Raw genomic sequence first — 19018 nt, forward strand, 5'->3', positions numbered from 1 at the left:
TGAAACTTGCAATATTTCTAAATTTCCGAATACACTTTAAAAATTATATTTAAAAATATAAATATCTATATATGTATATAAGTAATAAAAAATGTAATGAGAAATGTGTTTCAAGAACAAAACATATTTTATTTGTATTTTTTTTTTTTTAATATAGAATATTATAGTTTGATAACATTTTTTTAATTAATAGATTAATTTTAAATTAAGATAGAAAACGACTTAACGTATACCTATCTTTGAAATATTAATACTTTGTTCATTTGTACACTGAAAGACAGATATGATGTTTGCTGCGATGTATCTATCGATCACGTTAAATAATTTTTAGAAGCTATTTCCTGTGTCAATTTACAAACGCTTCGTCTTCTATCTGATCAGATTGCTTTGCATCTTCCTGATTCCTCATAGCAGCTTTGACTGTATTTTTCATTAACATTGCTACAGTCATAGGACCTACACCACCGGGAACTGGTGTGATATGTCCGGCGACTTCTTTTACGTTATCGTAATCTACATCCCCCACGAGGCGATATTTGCCATCTGCTGTTTTTACCCTAGTAATGCCTACATCGATTACGCAAGCGCCTGGCTTTACCATTTCTTTGGTAATTAAACCAGGAACTCCAGCCGCAACTATAACTAAATCCGCCAGCTTTGTGTATTTTTCCAATTCCGTGTGAGGTGTATGACGATGGCAGATTGTCGTTGTCATGTCCATTGCGCCTGTTTCACCTAAAAATATGACGCATGATTAGATTAGAGAATTAAGAATAAAACTAGAAATGTAAAACAATTTACATGAATAATTGCACATAAGATTTTAATGTGAGTTTTTCTATTAAAAAAAAAAAAGGAAGGGGGAAAATTAAATTATCGAAAAAATCATAAATTAGTTAAAATTAGTTAAAAGAAATAAAAGAAATTAATTAAAAGCACAGCGATAAAATAATCTGAAATTACGAAATAAAGTAGCAAAAACTCCGATAACGCTGCAGCAGTGACACAATTTAAAGTACGTCAAAACATGTGACGTCAGAATATATTATCTCGATGCGATTTTAATGCAAATAAAATTTGTTCCAAATTGATAAATTAATCACCTTTGCCATCGGCATGAAGTAACAGAGCGATAGGCAGCCCAACATGTTTTGATCTGCCAACAACTACAGCATTTTTTCCAAATGTCTCAATTTTGCTTCTGAGTACTAGTTCCTTGACAGCTAAAGCGGTGGCAGGTACAACACTGCTGTTATCCAATGTCAAATTACCAATGTTTTCCAAATGAAAACCATCCACATCTTTTTTAGGAATTATTGCCTGGCACACTTCTTTTTCATTCATATTTTTTGGCAATGGTAATTGTACCAGAACACCATCAACAGATGGATCTCTGTTTAGATAATCAATTTCTTTAAGAAGATCTGCTTGTGTTATATTTTCTCCCAAATGAATGGTATAACTCTCAATTCCTAGAAATTAACAAATATGATTAGAGAGATTTCCAGCAAAAATTGTGTTTCCTAAAAATAAAAATATAACTACCTATTGACTTTGCAGCTTTCATCTTTCTGCCAACATATGCTTTACTAGATGGATGGTTTCCCACTAATATTGCTACAAGTTTAGGCCTCTTCTTCCCTGCTTTTGTACAAGTATTTATAACTATTTTTAATTCCTCTTGAATTTCTTCTGCTATTTTTGTCCCATCTATTATCACAGCCTCTTGCCTATAAGATACAGAATTTAAAATTATTAGTGAAAGTTCTAAATTTCTTACATTAATCTATTTAAGTAAAAATATATACTTGTTAAAATAAAATAAAAACAAAATATATAATACCATATATAAGTATTTTATTCACTCAAATTGAAACAGCTGTTCACATAAATTTTCGATAGAAGAGAATTAAGCTTATACTCACCGAACTTTCGACACATGCAATTTCCTCACAAATTTCTGTGAGATGACAGAAAGGGCATTCCTCCAAGAAAACATTGTTGCTGCTTCGTGGGATTCAGAGACTGATCTGAGGTCGGTGTACTACTGCATGCCACTACAAGATTTTAAATCAGATGATGGGGGGTCCTTGTTGGCCTCGCTGCTGGGGGGCTTGTGCAATTCCTGATAACGCGAGGGGGCTCGTACGTACGCGACCTCTTGATTAACAGCTGACACCGATAAGTTTGCAGGGGGTCCGTAGCATAAACAGGCTTACGAAATCGATTGCTCACTGAACGAGATTGTAAGTGAAAGGCGAGACGATTGGAGCACTTGCCCGACCAGTTTCGCCTTCTCCGACGCCGACTCGCCGACCACCAAATACCATTCGTATTATATACACTATTTCAAATTGGTTGAACGGAATTTAAAATCTTGTTATAGAATTAAAATACGTATATACATTAATCTATAACTGTCAGGTCAGTTTTGGCCAAAAAATGCAAAAAAATTCTTGGAAATACCACTCGCCTACGAAACATTCGTTTGTTATTTAGGTTAAAAACACAGAGAGAACCTGACAGCACTTGACAGTCATACAATATATTACATTAAAAAAAAATAATAGAGTACTTCAAATTATGAATAAAAGTCCTAAAAAAAAGATTAATGCATAATAAAATTTATACGATTATTAATTTAAAAAAAAAAAAAACCTTCCTTTACCCGGTGGTAATAGTAATGGTAAAACAGAAGTTTTACCATCGGGTATCGCAGTCACATACGTCTGCAGTACCTATACACTGGTCAAAATGTCGCAGATTTCGCATAATATCATTCCAGGCGTTCCTGGTTATACGTAAACACAATAAAACGTAGAGATGTTGTATTTACCAGATATATAATTCGATTTTCTTTGTCTTCTACGTTCTAATATAAATCGTATGATGTAAGTGACATTATCGTTATTATATAAAATAAAGTGTAAATAGTATACACTTGTAAGTTATTCTATGTGACCTAACCTGTTCAATATTCAGTTGTTCAATGTATTTTATATTTTATTTTTATTATTTTAATCTCATTTCTCTTGTTCTCCATCCTGAACTCTTATACTAATTGTTACTGCATAATTATGTGCATATCTTCTGGATTGTCGTTAAATTTTTCTACAAACAAATCATTCTATATCTAATTTGGTTCTTCATATTTTGTAGATTAAAGGCCTGTAATTAATTATGGATCCGGAAATTCAGCAAAAGGTTTTACAATTTGAGACTTTCGTAAATGACATACTGAAAGCTGATCTTGCAAAGTTGGCCGAAAAGCTCGACGCCAAGAATACTGATGTCGCCGAATTTTTAGAGTTGAAATCTGTAATAACAACATTTCAAAACACAGATATTGAGAAAGCTGGTTTCAAGACTAAAGTTGATATTGGAAATAATTTCTTTATTCAAGCACACGTTCCAGATGCATCTAAAATCTTATTGGATGTTGGGTTAGGACATTATATTGAATTTAGTTTGGATGAAGCATTAGTTGTCATAAATATCAGAATCAAATTACTTGAACAACAAATTACAAATTTACGAAAAGCAATTGCAAGGACTAATGCTCATATTAAGTTAATTCTTATTGCTATTAGAGATTTGCAAGGAATGAATGAAAATGTTTAATAAATATTAAAAAATTGTCAAAAGGTAACTGATCATTAAGATATGTTATTTTATTTTTAAGAAATAAGAGATTGCCTTAAATGTGTGCACTCTGTATATATAGCAGTTATATATGGTAGTGTAACTTATTTTTTGTAAATTTATAAATAAAAGTATAGAAAAAAGTAAGTCTCTGTTACTTTAAAAATAATACACTTTAAGTGTTTTCTAATATGACTATGCATACACTATTCAACCATATTAGATGTAAAATGTTTATACAATGTATTTACTTACTAATGTTTCAGGACTTTGATGGAAGATGCAAAGTTTCTTGAAATTTTTGTTAATATTTCATTAAAATACTACATGTGGCTTTCTTATTCAAATGTAAAAAAAAAAAAAAAAATTATCACAATATAAAACGTGAGGGATATTATTGTTACGTCCGCGTGATTTTTTTTCGATGCCCACCGCCAGAAAGTTGCTTGCAACAGTCGTAAGTTATATTTCAAAATTAAATATACAATATTCTATGAAGATCGATTGCGCTCAATATAAAATTTTTTTACGAATAATTTTATGTTATATAACTAAAATTATAAATAAAATGTTTCTTTTTTAGCAACTGATAGTAAACATTTTATTGATTAGCTTTCAATGCTGTTATTCTTGAAATGGATAGATGGCATGAGCTAAAAATTTCAAATTATATTTTCTATATATATTTATAAATTTATATACTTGCATTCATCTCTTTTATTTGTTTAACATTGATATTAAAAAAAAATAATTAAAAGAAAAATATCCTCCGAAGATTATCGATCACAATATCAAACATACTACAATTATATTAGCAATTATTTTTTTAATACTTTTATTTCTTTAATTATATAGGTTGTTTGATATAAATTTGATATATCTTTAAATTTAATTTTAATAAGAGCACTTTCTTCGTTATAAAAAACAAATATTTAGCATAAATGCCAAAGTATATATACTTGCATTTCAATTTCTATAGACAGGGAAAAGGAAGAAGAAATAACGAATTCCAAACACGGAAATCAATTTGTCTGGTTCAATTATGCGAAACGTAGCAGTTGGATGATGTGATTAAGAGAGGTCGAGCAGTAAATTTCTAATACTAAGAAGAGGTCAATTCGTGACTATCTTCTCAACTCGGATCGTAATATCAAGACAAGTACAAAGTCGGCTAATCCACATTTAAATAACTAAGAAGAAGCCGTACATTCTTATTGGAATATAATTCACTACCATGACTGTAAGCTTGCATCCACACGTTCTCATTCATCTTTTTTGCATGTAAAAATTATTAATGAATTAAAAAAGTCATGAATTGTAAATACGTTTACATATTTTTTATACAACGTAAAACTGAACTTTTATCGATTAATTTAATTAAATTCTTTCTTATTTAACGTGTATTTACAATCACTTTTCCACAGGGCATTTTGTTCGTCAATTACAACCCTGTATTTTAAGCCGACGTTAGGGGTGCTTGGCCTGCAGATCAGCACAAAGCGCAGTAGGGTACTGACACGATAAGTCGTTAACATCAATATACTGGTTATACAAGTTGGTTTCTTAAATGTCACTAGACATGCAGAAATTAAAGTTACAATGTGGAAGGAGTTTACCAAATCTTACTTCAAAGGTGTGTATTTTAATTATGTACTTTAATTTTTATTTAATTTTAAATGCTCCTATATGTAACTAAATTAATTCGTCGTTAATCTATTGCATAATAAAATTTCGATGATTATGAGAATTTAATTTTATCAGGATATGGGAGTTATGGACATTTATCATTATCTTATCGATGAAATTTCAGGTAAGTTAAACAAATAAATTAAATGGAGAATAAATATCATAGAAAAATATATAAAAAATTAGAATCTAAATTATAAATGAATAATAGCGTAATTATAATATTATAATCTTTAACAAGCTTGAATATTTTATCGTGAATATTTTATTTTGCAATGTTTGAATTTTTTTTTATTTGCAGATCCCAGAGTTCATAACTGGCTCTTGATGTCAAATCCGTTTGGTATAATATTGATTTTACTCGCTTATTTGTCTTTCGTGCTTTATTTCGGACCACTTTATATGAAAAACAGAAAACCTCACGCTCTTGTCAAGACCATGATATGTTATGATATTTTGATTGCAACTGCAAGCGCTGTTATATTCTATGGCGTGAGTATACACAATAAATAATTTTATAAGTGTGCGATAAGATCTTTAAAGTATAAATGCTGTCTCGTTTTTTAAATCTACACTGTAGTTTTACTTGTTTTTTTTTTTTTTTAGATATTCACATCTGGTTATACCACGCATCTTTCTACAGGATGTGAACCATTTGTGATTTCGGATGATTCTATGTCACTTAGTGTAAGTAATTAAAATTAAAATTGATACAATTATATTATGTATTATCAGTTAAATTGTTTGAGATGTATGCAATTTTATTATTTAGATGGTTCGATGGGTATGGTGGACTTTAATTTTAAAAATCACCGAGCTTGCGGATACTATTATTTTCATTCTCAGAAAAAAGTATAATCAAATTTCGTTTCTTCACGTATATCATCATACAGTGACCGTTTTTTTGGCGTGGATTTCCTGTAAATATGCGCCTGGTATGTACTAGGCGGTAGTAATAATTTAGAATAAAATTTAGCAATTTGTGAATTTCATATGTCTATCAAAAGATATCGAATATCGAAATATGTATATGTGTATTGATTTAATTTAAAAGTAATCTCCTTTCATATTTCATCCGTAATTTACAGGTGGCATGTGGACGTTTATATTATTGCCCAATTGTGCAGTACATGTAATTATGTACTTATATTATCTCTGCGCTTGTTTGGGACCAAAAATACAGAAGCTAATAAATCCTTGGAAAAAATATATAACCCGTTTGCAATTGGTACGTGTTTTACATACTTTATGTCTACTCATACTCGTTATGCAATATCGTATTGTACAAGGTTCCAATAAATTTCCAGCTATCGCAGTTTCAAGATAATAAGATTTCCACATTCGATTTGATAGTTTTGAGAAGCATAGGGTGCTTATATCAGATTCATGCGGACATATGAAATAGCGCGTATCGCGTGTTCATGTACGCGGACTTCATTGTGGTTACAGTACTCCTATAACTCGATAACTGGCTTTTCACGAGGGATTGAAAAGCTCCGTAAGCGCTGCTTGTAGAATCACATGTGTTCTCGTCGAATCTCAATTCGGTTTGCATTTGAGCGTAACAACGCGGGGCAAGGGGACGAGTGGACGAAGGCTCGCAGTACCGTTTTTAATTAAATAATCCGTTACCAGAGAATTTTTATTTCCAACGATATCGACGGAACGATTTATCGGGTTACGTGGTTGTTTAATTTCGCGCGGAGCTTTTGCGCTCTAGAATTCCGGTCAGAGGTTGAACGAGGAAAGGCAAAATAGCGCGTGTATTTTTTTTGCATGCAATACATAGAACCTGTCAACCGTGCATTATATGAATATTGTGTACCTTTACTACGTTTATATTACCCGCTTTGCGAGTACTTATTTATACTTTCTTCGTAACAGTATTCTAATGAAATGGCTTTAGATACTTTTAAACTCCATAAATTTACGAGTATTTTGCATTTGTAAATGTTTAATTCTAAAAAAAAAAAGAAAAAAAATTATGCGAGGTAATTGTGATAATCGTATGCATTTTTGTTCGCTGCATCAAAATTTACCGTATATTTTGTTTCAGGTCCAATTCGCTATTATGGTGGTTCATACGTCGCAAGCGTTCCTACCATCTTGCGAACCAACGCGGAGACCATTAGCATACATTTACATGTCTCAAATTATTTTTATGTTCTACATGTTCTTAGATTATTATAAAAAATCGTATTTACGCAAAAAGATTGAATAAATATTAAAAGTATAATTTTATAACACCGCAATAACTAGTCCACAAGCATTAGACATAGACGATTCTATGCGTTTGCCCTAAATTTAAATAAATCTCATGTAAATGATCAAATACAGTTTTTCTCTTATACTTATAAGTCAATGTGCAACTAGTTTGACAAAGAATTGCATGCGAATATATAGTTTCATGCAAGTTTGTTCTGTAGGTACTACGAGATTTTGAAATTTTGCATAAGCCCATGTTTGTATTTAATAAATAACAATTACCTGCTAGTATAATTTTAGAAGTATTTCACAGAGACTCTTATATACTGCTCTTATTACTTTTTATATGTCGATAATTACCGAAAAAAAAACAAGGGGAGCGAGAAAAAAGAATCAAATGTCCAAGTTATTTATGAGATCTCGGGAGGAAAAGATTTGTAAAAGGTATGCATGGAATAGATATAGACATATACACAAGTCACTATGAGATGAGATACGTTACGCTGTACGTAATGCCCCCGCGTTACGTCAGCTCGGATTTTATTCGCAAGACTATCCGCCATCGAATCTCTTTTTCCTTTCCGATTTGCTACACATTATACAATGTCCCGGATTACGTTGTGTCCGCGTCGTAAATATGATATGCCGAATACGCGGTGCTGAATTCTTTCGATTTTTTTTTCCTCCCCCGTTTCCATTCTTTTCTCCATATTCGTTCGCGTACGCGAGTATCTGCCATCGCAAACAAGATATTTCGGAAGATATTCCGCGGAAACGGCACACGACAAAACGATGCTTGGACGAACTTAGAGTTTTCCCGTTTTGGCGAAAGCAGTTTATTCTTGCGCGTGATTATTTCTCGTGTCGCAGGTCGGAGTCATCTTAATATTAAATACCTCCGTGCACAGTCGAATTACCTACTTATATGCGTCATTCTGTACAGATTACGCGTGCCATGGAAGAGTACATTACCTTACTCGACTATTTTCCCGACCGACTGACATTAGCATAGCGGATTAGTGTGTCCATGGCTTTAAGTCGACACGCATGGCCTCACGCCGATAAGACTTTATTAACACATTGCCTGTATTTATCCCATACTTCAACCCGCAACCCTTTTCCGTACCGCGCGTTTTTATATCTATAGGCTCCCCGCTGTATACGCGATAAGTTAATCGTTTTGTCAAAAACAATATAATAAATACTTTAAAAATAACTTTACCAAGTTTGCATCAACTTCTGTTTCTAATTCGTCGTCATGAAAATATGAAGAGAGCAACTCTACGTGTCTGCTTGCAGTAGTTTCACCTATTTCTAAAAAAGAAAAAAAAAAGGAGGTCGAACTCTGGAAGATCTTCTCGTACGAAATGTATGACCGTCTCGGCACCTATCTCGCCTCACTGTGGGGAAGATTCATTTTTCAGTCTCTCTCTCTCCGTGGGGTCAGCTTCCAGCCAGAAACGTGACCTCGACGCGATGCACAGCCGCAAGTTTTAGAGATATTTTGCAAGTTTCGAGTCGCGATGCACGTAGATGCGTTCTATTAGTGCGAGAGAAGAACATCGTTTGCGACTATTTCAAGAAAGAAACTCCAAAGGTACAATTACGCTTGTTTTAAAGTAAAAAGAAACTTTTAAGCACATTAGAACGTGCTTCAGGATAAAGAACCAAGAAATACCGCAAGTAAAAAATTATATGTATAAGTAACCAAGCTTGTAATTAATATTGTCTCGTAACGAAGTATTTTTCAGCCAACAAAACATGCTTTTAAAAACATAAATATTGAAAAAAAAAATTAAACACATGAAAAAAAAATCTTGTTGCCGCGTTTGTTCTTTTGTTTTTTTTTCCTTTTTTTTCTTATTTCGCGGCGACAAGTTTTAATAAAGAATTTTTTATCAAATCGAACTCATTTACGATATTTCGTCGATGTATATTCACGAATCAATTAACAAAATTTACTTGGGATATATAAAACCAAAAGTTTTTTTATTTTGCTAATGTCCCTTTCTCCCAAATCACGTAGCGCGATGTCAGTATTTAATCTTGCTGAGAAAAAAAATTAATAAGTTCTAGATGTAACAGGCGACATAATTCTTAAGACAATGATTAAAATATTTTACATCTTTCTTATGTTACTCATTGCACGAATCAATAAGTTTTCTCGCCCTCGGGCATCTGGAAAGGGACTTTTCAAGCTTCATGTAGCCTCTTTCATTCTTCCAACTGGAAGTTCTAAATCCTGCGCGACGCTGAAATTTCATCGATATTCTCTAATAAATTCGAATGGGCCGTTCGAGAACCAAGTCCTAGTTGTAAATATTCAAAGTTTTTATTCCAATCAGTTTTTCTCCGCGCCGTTCGCGCGTCTCTGCCTCTAACACCCATTTCCATTCTAACATTGCCACACCACGAGAAGAAGGAACAATCGAAGTTTTACTCGAGATGGATTTTCTGGCGGAAAAAAAAAAGGAAAGAATTTCTTCGATATTCGAGGAGGTTTGCGCGCGGCCTGATATCGAATCTCGAAATTCTAGATGGGCCGTTGTGGTAAATTTCGGCGGAGCCTCTTTCGAGCAGTTCGTGATTTACGCCCCAAGTAAATCATCTCGTATTATGCGTACCTTTCAAACCACAACGAGCTCCTCACCGTTCTACGTGTAAAATCACAACGGGGAGAAATAACCCGTCGTGTCGCTTTTGAGACCGAGAAATTTTCTTAGCAGTCATTTTTTATCACTCTCAATTCACATGGTGCCCTCCTCGTCGCGACTCCTCGCGTTCATTAATCTTTGCCAGTTTCCGGTACACCTCGCGTGCCGACGTTTCGGTTGAGAAATTACAACTGCATTGTCGCGTATAAATGCTGTGACGAAAGAAATTACATTCTTATGTTCTCGATGATCGCAGCTAAGAAGAAAGCAATTTTTTTTCCCTCCCCGAAGCAAAAACGTCTCGTAACGTATTATAGTAAAAGAACAATTTAGTTACAAATGCTTGAAAGTTTGTACAAATGGAGCATTTATTTCGCAAGCAAGACACGTTAATTTTCCGCGAAAATAATTGTCTGCTAAATAATTATTCGACAGAGAAACCGTTCACACGTTATATTACCGTAAAAAATACGAATCTCTCTTTTTCATAGCGCTGATTGTATCGACATAAAAGATGTCCGATAGTCGCGTGTGTTATCACCGGCTCGCGAAGGTAGGGGAAATTAAATTAAATTTAAATTAAGTTCAATTAATTAAGCCGCTTCTCTCGTGGGAACTGCGCTTCTGTGCTCACTCGTTGTCCCTGAAATTCACCTCCTATGAAAGGGCTGCCGGTGAGGATAGTGATCCTTGTTTGGCTCCGAATACGGAACTAATCTCTTTTAAATTAGTATTAAATTCTAAACGGTTCCGGAGTCTGTACGCGGCGTTATTAAATTCCGCTGCGGTACCACATGTTGCCGTGAAATTTTCTCGCTTTCGAGCAAGTCGGCGCGGACCCGATGTTTTACACCGATCATAAATACGGTGGACTCTTCTATTACGTTCCGGTAGCGTTACAATTTCCGCAATATATGACGTAATCTTTCATCCCCGAAATTGTCTCGACAAGATTTAAAGACCGCTTCGAAACATCTGTGGATTTTTAATGATACGCTATTGATATATTATACGTTTGTGCGGAAATTCATATATCTGTGCGAATATCATTTTCAAAGCATTTGTCACGGAAGTGAACAATTCCAATGACGTGTTTACAATATTTTTAACACAGTGAAACAGCTAGCTGTATTAAATTAATTAATTTATTCTACGGTATGCTCGACGGCTGCAACGAGTAGGTACAAGCACGAATTGACTTCGCGTCAGTTTCGTTATTTATTTCTTGAAATCTACATTCCGCTACAATTTGATTTACCATTGCATACGTCGGATCTGTAACCAATGCTGCAAGTGGCAGGTCGCAAGATACTGGCACCAAAAGAGATATACGATAACGACAGACAATTCGAGCGAGCTTTCGAAGCGCCGTAGGTACCGTGCCAAAGAGCTGAGACTACCTTAGCCTGTTTCAGTAGATACTACACGCACATGCCCACGTACATACACGTGCACATATATATATATATATATATATATATATATATATATATATATATATGTGCTTTGGTATTTAAGCAACCAATTACGTCGTATACCGAGCGATCGTAACGGAGGATCGTAATATGGAAGCGGCGACCGGTGCCGGTGCTACCTTATAAATTTCACAGAATTGGCTGCGCCGCGCCGAAGAGTCACGAGGCACGCATAGCTGGCAATAATGACACCGGGTGCGGTATTAAAATTTTCCAAAAATAAGGGCGCGCCATACATTATGTGCTGCGAATTTGCTATGTGCACTTTTGCGCGCTAACTACTAACAGTAACGATCGATATTGCAATACTTGCATTTCCGATAAGACAAACGATTTAAAGTTTAAAGAATAGACGGGATATAGATAAATCAACGCAATATGATTATTCTATCGTGGATTATTATTTAATTAATTAATTAAAGGAAAGAAAGAAAACATTCTCAAGAAAATCAAGAAAACGAGAATGCAAATAACTCAATTAATAAAAAGTACCCCAAAAAATAATAATCAAGTTTCGGAATCGAATGACGAAAGTGTAGTGGTCATAAACAAAATACGACGTAAGTTTTTTAAATATATTGTAAGAAAATTATCCTTTTTGACAAAAAAATGTTATTTACCGAGAGGAAGAGGCTACCGGAGAATATATAAAACCATTAAACAAATAAAAAATTTCAATGTAATTTAAAACCTAAAAAAACGAATTTTTATTAAAATTAAATATGCATCGACGAAATATCGTAAATGAGCTCGATCGAGAAATGCGCGATTACTTCGTCAGGAGCTTCTCCTTTTCAATTCGAAAGTTTTCATCTTAACTGGAGTCGTAGTTAAACTTCACTGGGACAATTTACAGACTTGTATAAAAAAATGGGTACTAACTTTTTGTTTAGCATCTATACGTTTTGCTGTCTCTCTCCACTGGAGAAACTAAATAATTCAGTAACTTTGCGTAATTTTATTAAATCTCTCTAAAAAAGTAAAAAAAGAAATTTTTTTACGTGCAAAACTGTCTTGCAAACAAACGGCTATAAATAATAAATGTTAAATATTTCTATATCACGAGCAATGTATTTTGCTATTAAATTTTCACCCTGTCACGGATTAACTAGTTGGTCAGGAAAATTTCGAATGGCCATCGCGTCAAATGCACTAGTAAACGCTGATTTTAATTAACATGTATGTAGAACGATGTTATATGGTTAGATGCGAATAGTTTTGATCCGTCATACAGCATGCACGTATAGGCATATGCACAAAACGATATATTGAATTAGTCGTGATATGTGTTAACATGTCGCGAATTTTAGAGAATGGATAGACAAAAGTTTATTTAAACTAAATGGAGCGTCAATTAATCAAAACCATCTATCATATATATCTATCAATGGCGCGGTAATTAATTTTGTAATATTCTTACTAATAATTACTAATTAATTACTCTTATTTTAAAGAGCAAATACATGAGTTTCCGTTATGTACGTATTTTTCTATTTCTGTGTACGACGTTTACCTTAAGTCATTCTTTTCCCACAAATATAACCGACTTTTTTTTAGAAACGCAAACAGGATGCGCAAATCTATTTCTATGCGACAAACGTTAGTTTGTCATTCATTTAATCGAATACTCGACGATGTTATTGTCGTTCGGTATTTTACGCGAAAAGGAAATTTTGATATTTGTACCAATGATAATACTCCGTTTCCTGATATCACTAAAAATAGGTAACCGTGGTATAGACTCATCTTAGAAATAAGTGGATTACGATCGACTACGCGCGCGGACCCGATATTAATTCAGTCACGATCGTCAAAGATGCATCGGAAAACAGAGCGGTGCGAGAGAAGAAAAAAAAAAAAAAAAAAAACGGGGAAAAAGTACATCTTTCACTTATCCCGGCGGCATCGTCGGCTGCGAGCGAACTTAAAACGGGGAAAGGACGGTAGAAAGTGTCGCTGATAGGATAGCTAATGAGGGGGAGCGAGAATAATGTCGTTATAATAAGTAGCTACGACGAAGGTGGTGAGGTGGTGTTTTATAGCGCGGATGGTTTGCGCTCCCAAGAACTTTAAATGTTCCCGCAGACGTTAAGTGACTCGGAGTGGAAGTCAGATAACGCTTTACTGCCATCAACCACCCACTATCACGAGACACCGTCTAGCTGTTTTGGCGAATGATACTTATTTTAATGACACGTGCGTAAGAATGCTGTCTCCTTTCCCGCCATCCCTCGTGTGTTTTTCAGATGACGCGTTATTTTACTAATAAAGATGTGTTAAATAAATTCAGCGAGCGAACACCGAACGAAAACGGCGACCCCGAATGTTCGCTAATGATGTGTGTGTTGTTGGTGTGTTATTTTTGTAGTAATTGATTTTTTTGTAAATGTTCGCTGTTCGTTTGGTATTCGTTCGTTGAGTATATAGGTACGTAGTACACATCTTAATACGTGTCGACCTGCCGCGGTAGATAACGCGTCGAGTCACGGATGCCTTCAACCTACCTTAACAGTTCGTAATCGCTCATTAAGTTACTTCCGGGCTCGCGTCTTTCGAAGATGCCGAGTCGTTGGACTTTTCGGTCGAAAACGAATAGCCCGTGCAATCAAAGTGGGGAAGGAATACGCACTGATACAACTGATAACTTGTAGCACTGTGCACTTGTATTACGATGTACATACGTGCTTTGTTCTTGAAAGCGCGATTCTTCTACTACTCTGACTGTTATCGTTTCGTTCTTTAGTCAAAAGTGTTGGCTGATGCGTAATTTGTTAGTATTTAATATTTTTTATTTTAAGAATTTAAATTAATAATAAAATTTAAATTTTGTAAATGTTGCTGAAACTCTGCCGCGATGCATCTTGATCTGATGAATTTTTCTTACTTCAAAATAACGAATTTATGAAAAATTTTATTGGATATGTGTATGTTACACGTGTACGTAAAATTAAAAAAGAGAATTGGAGAGAACCGAGAAATTGTGAGAGAACGTTGCGAGTAAATATGTCACAGAGTTATTCGATCTGTGAAATAGATGAGTTATAGTTTAGAACAAATATTATATTGTTTTCTTTTTTTTTTTATTGATGGGTAATCAGAGATTTTATTCAAGAATCAATAAAAGAAATATTGGAAAAATGTAGAAATAAATAAAATTTTTCTTAAAGTTGTTTAAAACTTTTTACATGTATGTTTGTTATATATTATTTAAAATTTGTTATATCATAAAAAAAAGATTAAATATATAAAAAATACATACACATATCCATATAAATTTTTTTTATAAAATATAAAAATTAAGAAAGGAATAAATTTATAATTTGTACTCTATATGCGTATACAAGTACATGTTATAGTTTTATAATAATGGCATATTATTTAAAATCCGTTATTTTTATATTAAAATGTGTATCAGTGCGTAGTGATTTTTTACTTCTAACAGATCAAAACTGTTTAATGGAATCGTACACATTTTGCGTCTTGGGGCATGTAACGTACACGTGTATCGATCTGTCATCTGTTATTGGTTTTGACAGTTCGGATAATATTGATTTTCAGCTCAATTTTGCCTTTTCATTTTCTGTTTCTGGATATTACATACATTACAACAGCCATCAAATATCGGCAAGTTGAAATATTGACTAAAAATTTGATCTTTTACACAAATTATTTATCTCTTTAATTGTGACAAAGTCTTTAATAAAATATTAATTTGGAATCTTTTTAAATAAAAAAAAAGTAATACTATTTAAATAAAAAATGAATGAATGTATGTGACTTTTTAATATTTAAACGCTTTTAACTTAAAAACAAATCTTTTTTCGTTTAATAATTCAATTAATTAATTCTTTAAATATTTGTTAACGTATTAATGCATTTGTAATACAAACTCGATTTTTAATATGACGACGTTTGCTTTTTATTAAATAGAAATGTTACTAATCTGATGCAATTATACTTTATGAAATACGATCAAATTAGTAGCTATCAAGTCAATTATTGAAACACTATGTAACAATCTCAATTTTATGCGAGTTATTATTCTGTTTCTTCCGATTATTTTCGAGTTTCACACATTTCGGCGCAGGTGTTGACGCGAGACAGGCAATGTTTATAAAGCGGCGTGGTAGGGTGCCGTATTGTTGATAACGCGCAAGCGAGAAATTGGGAAGATATATTCGCGAGGTTGATAAGTCGACTTGCAAACTCACACGGGCGAACTGCATGTGAGCACGCATCGCGTTACAGTGTCTAGAACAAGCACACAGAACGGCGGGACTTTCTCGGATAATCCAGCGTACCGCGTGTAACATAATAGAGAACGGAAGGATATATAAGATACGGTTACGGTGGTCGCGGGGTGTAACAGCGGGCCATCAACCCTACTCGGCCGATTTCCCTTCTCTTCGTCACTTCTCCGGTTGGCGGAGACAGCCGCAGAAACTTGAGGATTTATAGCCTTGCGGCCTGCGGATTTTCGTTTTCTGCCGAACGACACGCCGCGCCCATACCGCTCGAAATCTCCGCGCCCAAAGCCGATGGTGACTCAATTAATATTTATGGAGGATAGCTTACCTTACCTAGCTCCCGCCGTCTCTCCTTCCCTCTTCTCCTCGTCACCGCGTCTTTTCTCCCCGTCCCGTTACCAACTATTCCCGGGATAGAGGTTGCAGCATCGGTTAAGCTCCATGCGGTAAAAAGGAATGGCAGCCTGCGTTTGCTCCGACGTTCGCTATCAGTTTTATTCGCGCACTGGGATTCTTCCAAAGTATCGTTACGATACCTACGTATTTTCGAGCGAGTTCCTCGAATACGGTTTTAGCTTAGCGTATCTCCCACGCCTATCTGCGAATAACACATCTGTAAAACGAATAGTAAAGTTAGTCGAGGCGTATAAATTGCGAATTATTGTTGTCGGTGGAATATTTTTTTAAAGTACTTGAAAAAAGAGAACAGTTTCTCGTACGTGTAACTCTCACTTTATTGTTCAAATTTTTTTATTGCCTTGTTACTTTTTTTTACTCTGCTTGGTTATATTCTAACTTTCAAGTACTAACAATGCGTTGAAATTCCGACACTTTCTCTTCTCCTACTATATTTTTCTCACAAATAGTAAAAAACATAAATAGAGCTTTTTGTATTTTTTATTTATATCAAGCTACTTTTTTCTTGATTTCAAGAAAAAGATAATAAAAAAAAATGTTTTACTGTTAACAATGCTATAAAATTTTGAATAATATAAAAATTATAAATACAATCTCTTCAAATAAAGGAAAAAAAAATGAGTTTAGCATTATAAAGATAGATAATTTACACGCTTTGTAATACTACTTAAAATTCCCTAAGCAGCTGTGGCAGCTTCACGGGATCGAGAGTAAAAGAACGACAGGAGGAAGTAGTACACTAAAAAGTCTCTTTTTTCATACGGTGTAGCCAATGTCGGGAGGTAGGGTCCAGTTATAAACCTTCGTGAAAGCAGGAACGAAAATTCCCCGGGCGGAAATAAAAGTAAATTAAAGCGCACGCGGTCGGTTGTTTAAAATGTAACAGCCAATTACTGACCTCCCGATAGTACGAGGTCGCCGATCGCACGAACGAGCAAAGCTTTCTACCATTTTCCTGTTGACTTTCTTCGCGGAAACTCGTGCTCTTTTCCTTCAATATAATTGCTTCATTTCCGTAGGCCTATCTGGAATCTTTTGATTTTTCTAAAAAAAAGAATAAAACAATTAGATTTATTAAATTTATTTTCTACTTTAGAAAACTAAATTATGTACGTTACATTTTTAAGAATAATTACGTTTTAGAGCCGGTCTCACCAATTTGTTCTTTATTTTAAGGTTACCTTACTCGCCGGTTGAATAATATTTTTTGTTATAAATGCATGCTACTTTTATAGCACATTTTCTTAAAAAATGCTATTATTTAATACTACGCGTGGGAATATAGATTTTTTTTTTTTTTTAATATAATAAATAATAAAAAAAAAAAAATATAAAAGTACTATCACTCATCATTAACACTATCACTCGAGAGACGAACAAACGAAAAAATGACGGTGTATTATCGCGACAATTTTCTACGACTAAAATTATGAAGCACGACGTACGGTCATTTGTTGTATAAATTTACCTTCTCCATATTCGTAGCCTTGTTTACTCCACCGAGTCTTCACTCGAGTTGTCCTTGAGCTCGTAACAAACTGGCTGCAATGTACAGCAAAGTCCAGTGGTTATTAATGATTCCTCGGTCAATCCTCGTCGACAGAATGAACGACATCGAGACCTAGTGCTAGTGGCGAACGAGACGAGCCACGACGTCGTTTCACAATCAGATTAAACGTTCTCCACGCACTTTATCTGTTCCAAGGTCCTCAAATATCACTTGATCGAAACAACAGGACGAGAATTTCAGTCGCGACGAAGAAGACAGGCAAGCTGCAGATGTTACACTCTAACAATGGCGGTCGTCTACGCATCCGCTACCTGTAGAGGGACCCACCGGACGGCACGGACCCGTTCCGTACTTCGGCACAGTTACACGTGCACTCTAGACGGAAGTAATTCACTGCGCAGTCGTTACGCGCAGGCTTTCGGTCGGCGCAACCTACACTGCGCAAACCGTCTCGATCCCCCTCATTCCTTGCGGAGCCATCAGGATGAGTGCTACGGGACAAGGCGCGCTATCATTTTCTCCCAATTATGCGATTCTGCGGTAACGACTCGAGTTCCCCCGATACTGCAACAGTTGCGGAGCACTCTTTTCTATTCGGAAAAAGGTATATTTTACTCGAATTGTAGAAAACTGACCGCGAGCGTGAACAAGATTGTCGGTCTCTTTTCCGCGCACGGGCGCCTGTTCTCGTTCTCTCTTTTATACGTGGTACGATGTGAGTGAGACACAGCGTCGATGAAATTTGAAATGCTCGTATGGGGGTATATTCGTCGCGCGCGGATTTTCTACGCGCTCGCGCGATACGCATTTAGCGAGAGCGAGCTGGATTTTCGATTTGACCCTGCGCCATGATGTACGTACTTAAACGGCGTACGTAAAAGGCGTAGAAGAAGCCGCCATGATTTCCGTGTTCGGCACATAACGAAGCGCGCGGATCGTATTCAAGCGAACAGTCGTGACGCAATATATTACTGTATATATAATCGTGATTAACATCAGAAGATCGTACGAAATCGTCGCTTGCATTTTCTCGTCTCGTCTTTTGCCTGCTTCTGTAGAACGTCACATCGGACGATATTCGTCCCGTAATTCGACGCGGCCGTTCTTGTCGAACATTCGCGTTGATTCTGTGACGAGGTTGATCGAACGGATCGTTCCCACGCGATTGCGTTTCTTTCGGTC

The 19018-nt window shown here is 35.0% G+C and overlaps 3 protein-coding genes and 1 long non-coding RNA gene across 8 annotated transcripts in view; 3 read left to right on the forward strand and 1 right to left on the reverse strand.

Moving 5' to 3' along the window:
• Window positions 1–108: 108 nt before the first annotated feature.
• Window positions 109–18122, reverse strand: LOC139101196 (bifunctional methylenetetrahydrofolate dehydrogenase/cyclohydrolase, mitochondrial). 4 transcript variants are annotated; one of them, XM_070654175.1, is made up of 7 exons: window positions 17795–18122; window positions 17225–17370; window positions 16243–16522; window positions 1926–2057; window positions 1546–1730; window positions 1104–1472; window positions 109–735 (listed from the first exon to the last, which is right to left on the reverse strand). In XM_070654175.1, the coding sequence occupies exons 4-7, from the start codon at window positions 1997–1999 to the stop codon at window positions 347–349; spliced, it is 1017 nt and encodes a 338-aa protein (XP_070510276.1). In that variant the 5' UTR covers window positions 2000–2057; window positions 16243–16522; window positions 17225–17370; window positions 17795–18122; the 3' UTR covers window positions 109–346. The 4 variants fall into 4 exon arrangements, with proteins under 4 accessions (XP_070510276.1, XP_070510273.1, XP_070510275.1 ...); XM_070654172.1 differs by having other exon boundaries at window positions 16238–16522; XM_070654174.1 differs by lacking the exons at window positions 16243–16522; window positions 17225–17370; window positions 17795–18122 and adding an exon at window positions 2154–2768.
• Window positions 3181–4025, forward strand: Uxt (Uxt prefoldin-like subunit). Its single transcript, XM_070654177.1, has 2 exons — window positions 3181–3645; window positions 3909–4025. Exon 1 carries the CDS (start codon window positions 3181–3183, stop codon window positions 3619–3621), a length of 441 nt encoding a protein of 146 aa, XP_070510278.1. The 3' UTR covers window positions 3622–3645; window positions 3909–4025.
• Window positions 3996–9038, forward strand: LOC139101198 (very long chain fatty acid elongase 7). Its single transcript, XM_070654176.1, has 9 exons — window positions 3996–4099; window positions 4622–4882; window positions 5067–5275; window positions 5404–5452; window positions 5630–5820; window positions 5935–6015; window positions 6101–6263; window positions 6417–6556; window positions 7385–9038. Exons 3-9 carry the CDS (start codon window positions 5210–5212, stop codon window positions 7547–7549), a joined length of 855 nt encoding a protein of 284 aa, XP_070510277.1. The 5' UTR covers window positions 3996–4099; window positions 4622–4882; window positions 5067–5209; the 3' UTR covers window positions 7550–9038.
• A 150-nt stretch (window positions 18123–18272) lies between the features above and the next one.
• The window catches only part of LOC139101359 (uncharacterized), a 203011-nt gene continuing 202265 nt past the window's right edge, over window positions 18273–19018 (forward strand). For both annotated transcript variants that reach the window (XR_011545538.1, XR_011545537.1), the window contains exon 1: window positions 18273–18440. This is a non-coding gene — a long non-coding RNA (uncharacterized lncRNA). The remainder of the gene's footprint in view (window positions 18441–19018) is intronic.

Source organism: Cardiocondyla obscurior, linkage group LG03 (genome assembly GCF_019399895.1).
Source record: "Cardiocondyla obscurior isolate alpha-2009 linkage group LG03, Cobs3.1, whole genome shotgun sequence".
Taxonomy (NCBI): domain Eukaryota; kingdom Metazoa; phylum Arthropoda; class Insecta; order Hymenoptera; family Formicidae; genus Cardiocondyla; species Cardiocondyla obscurior.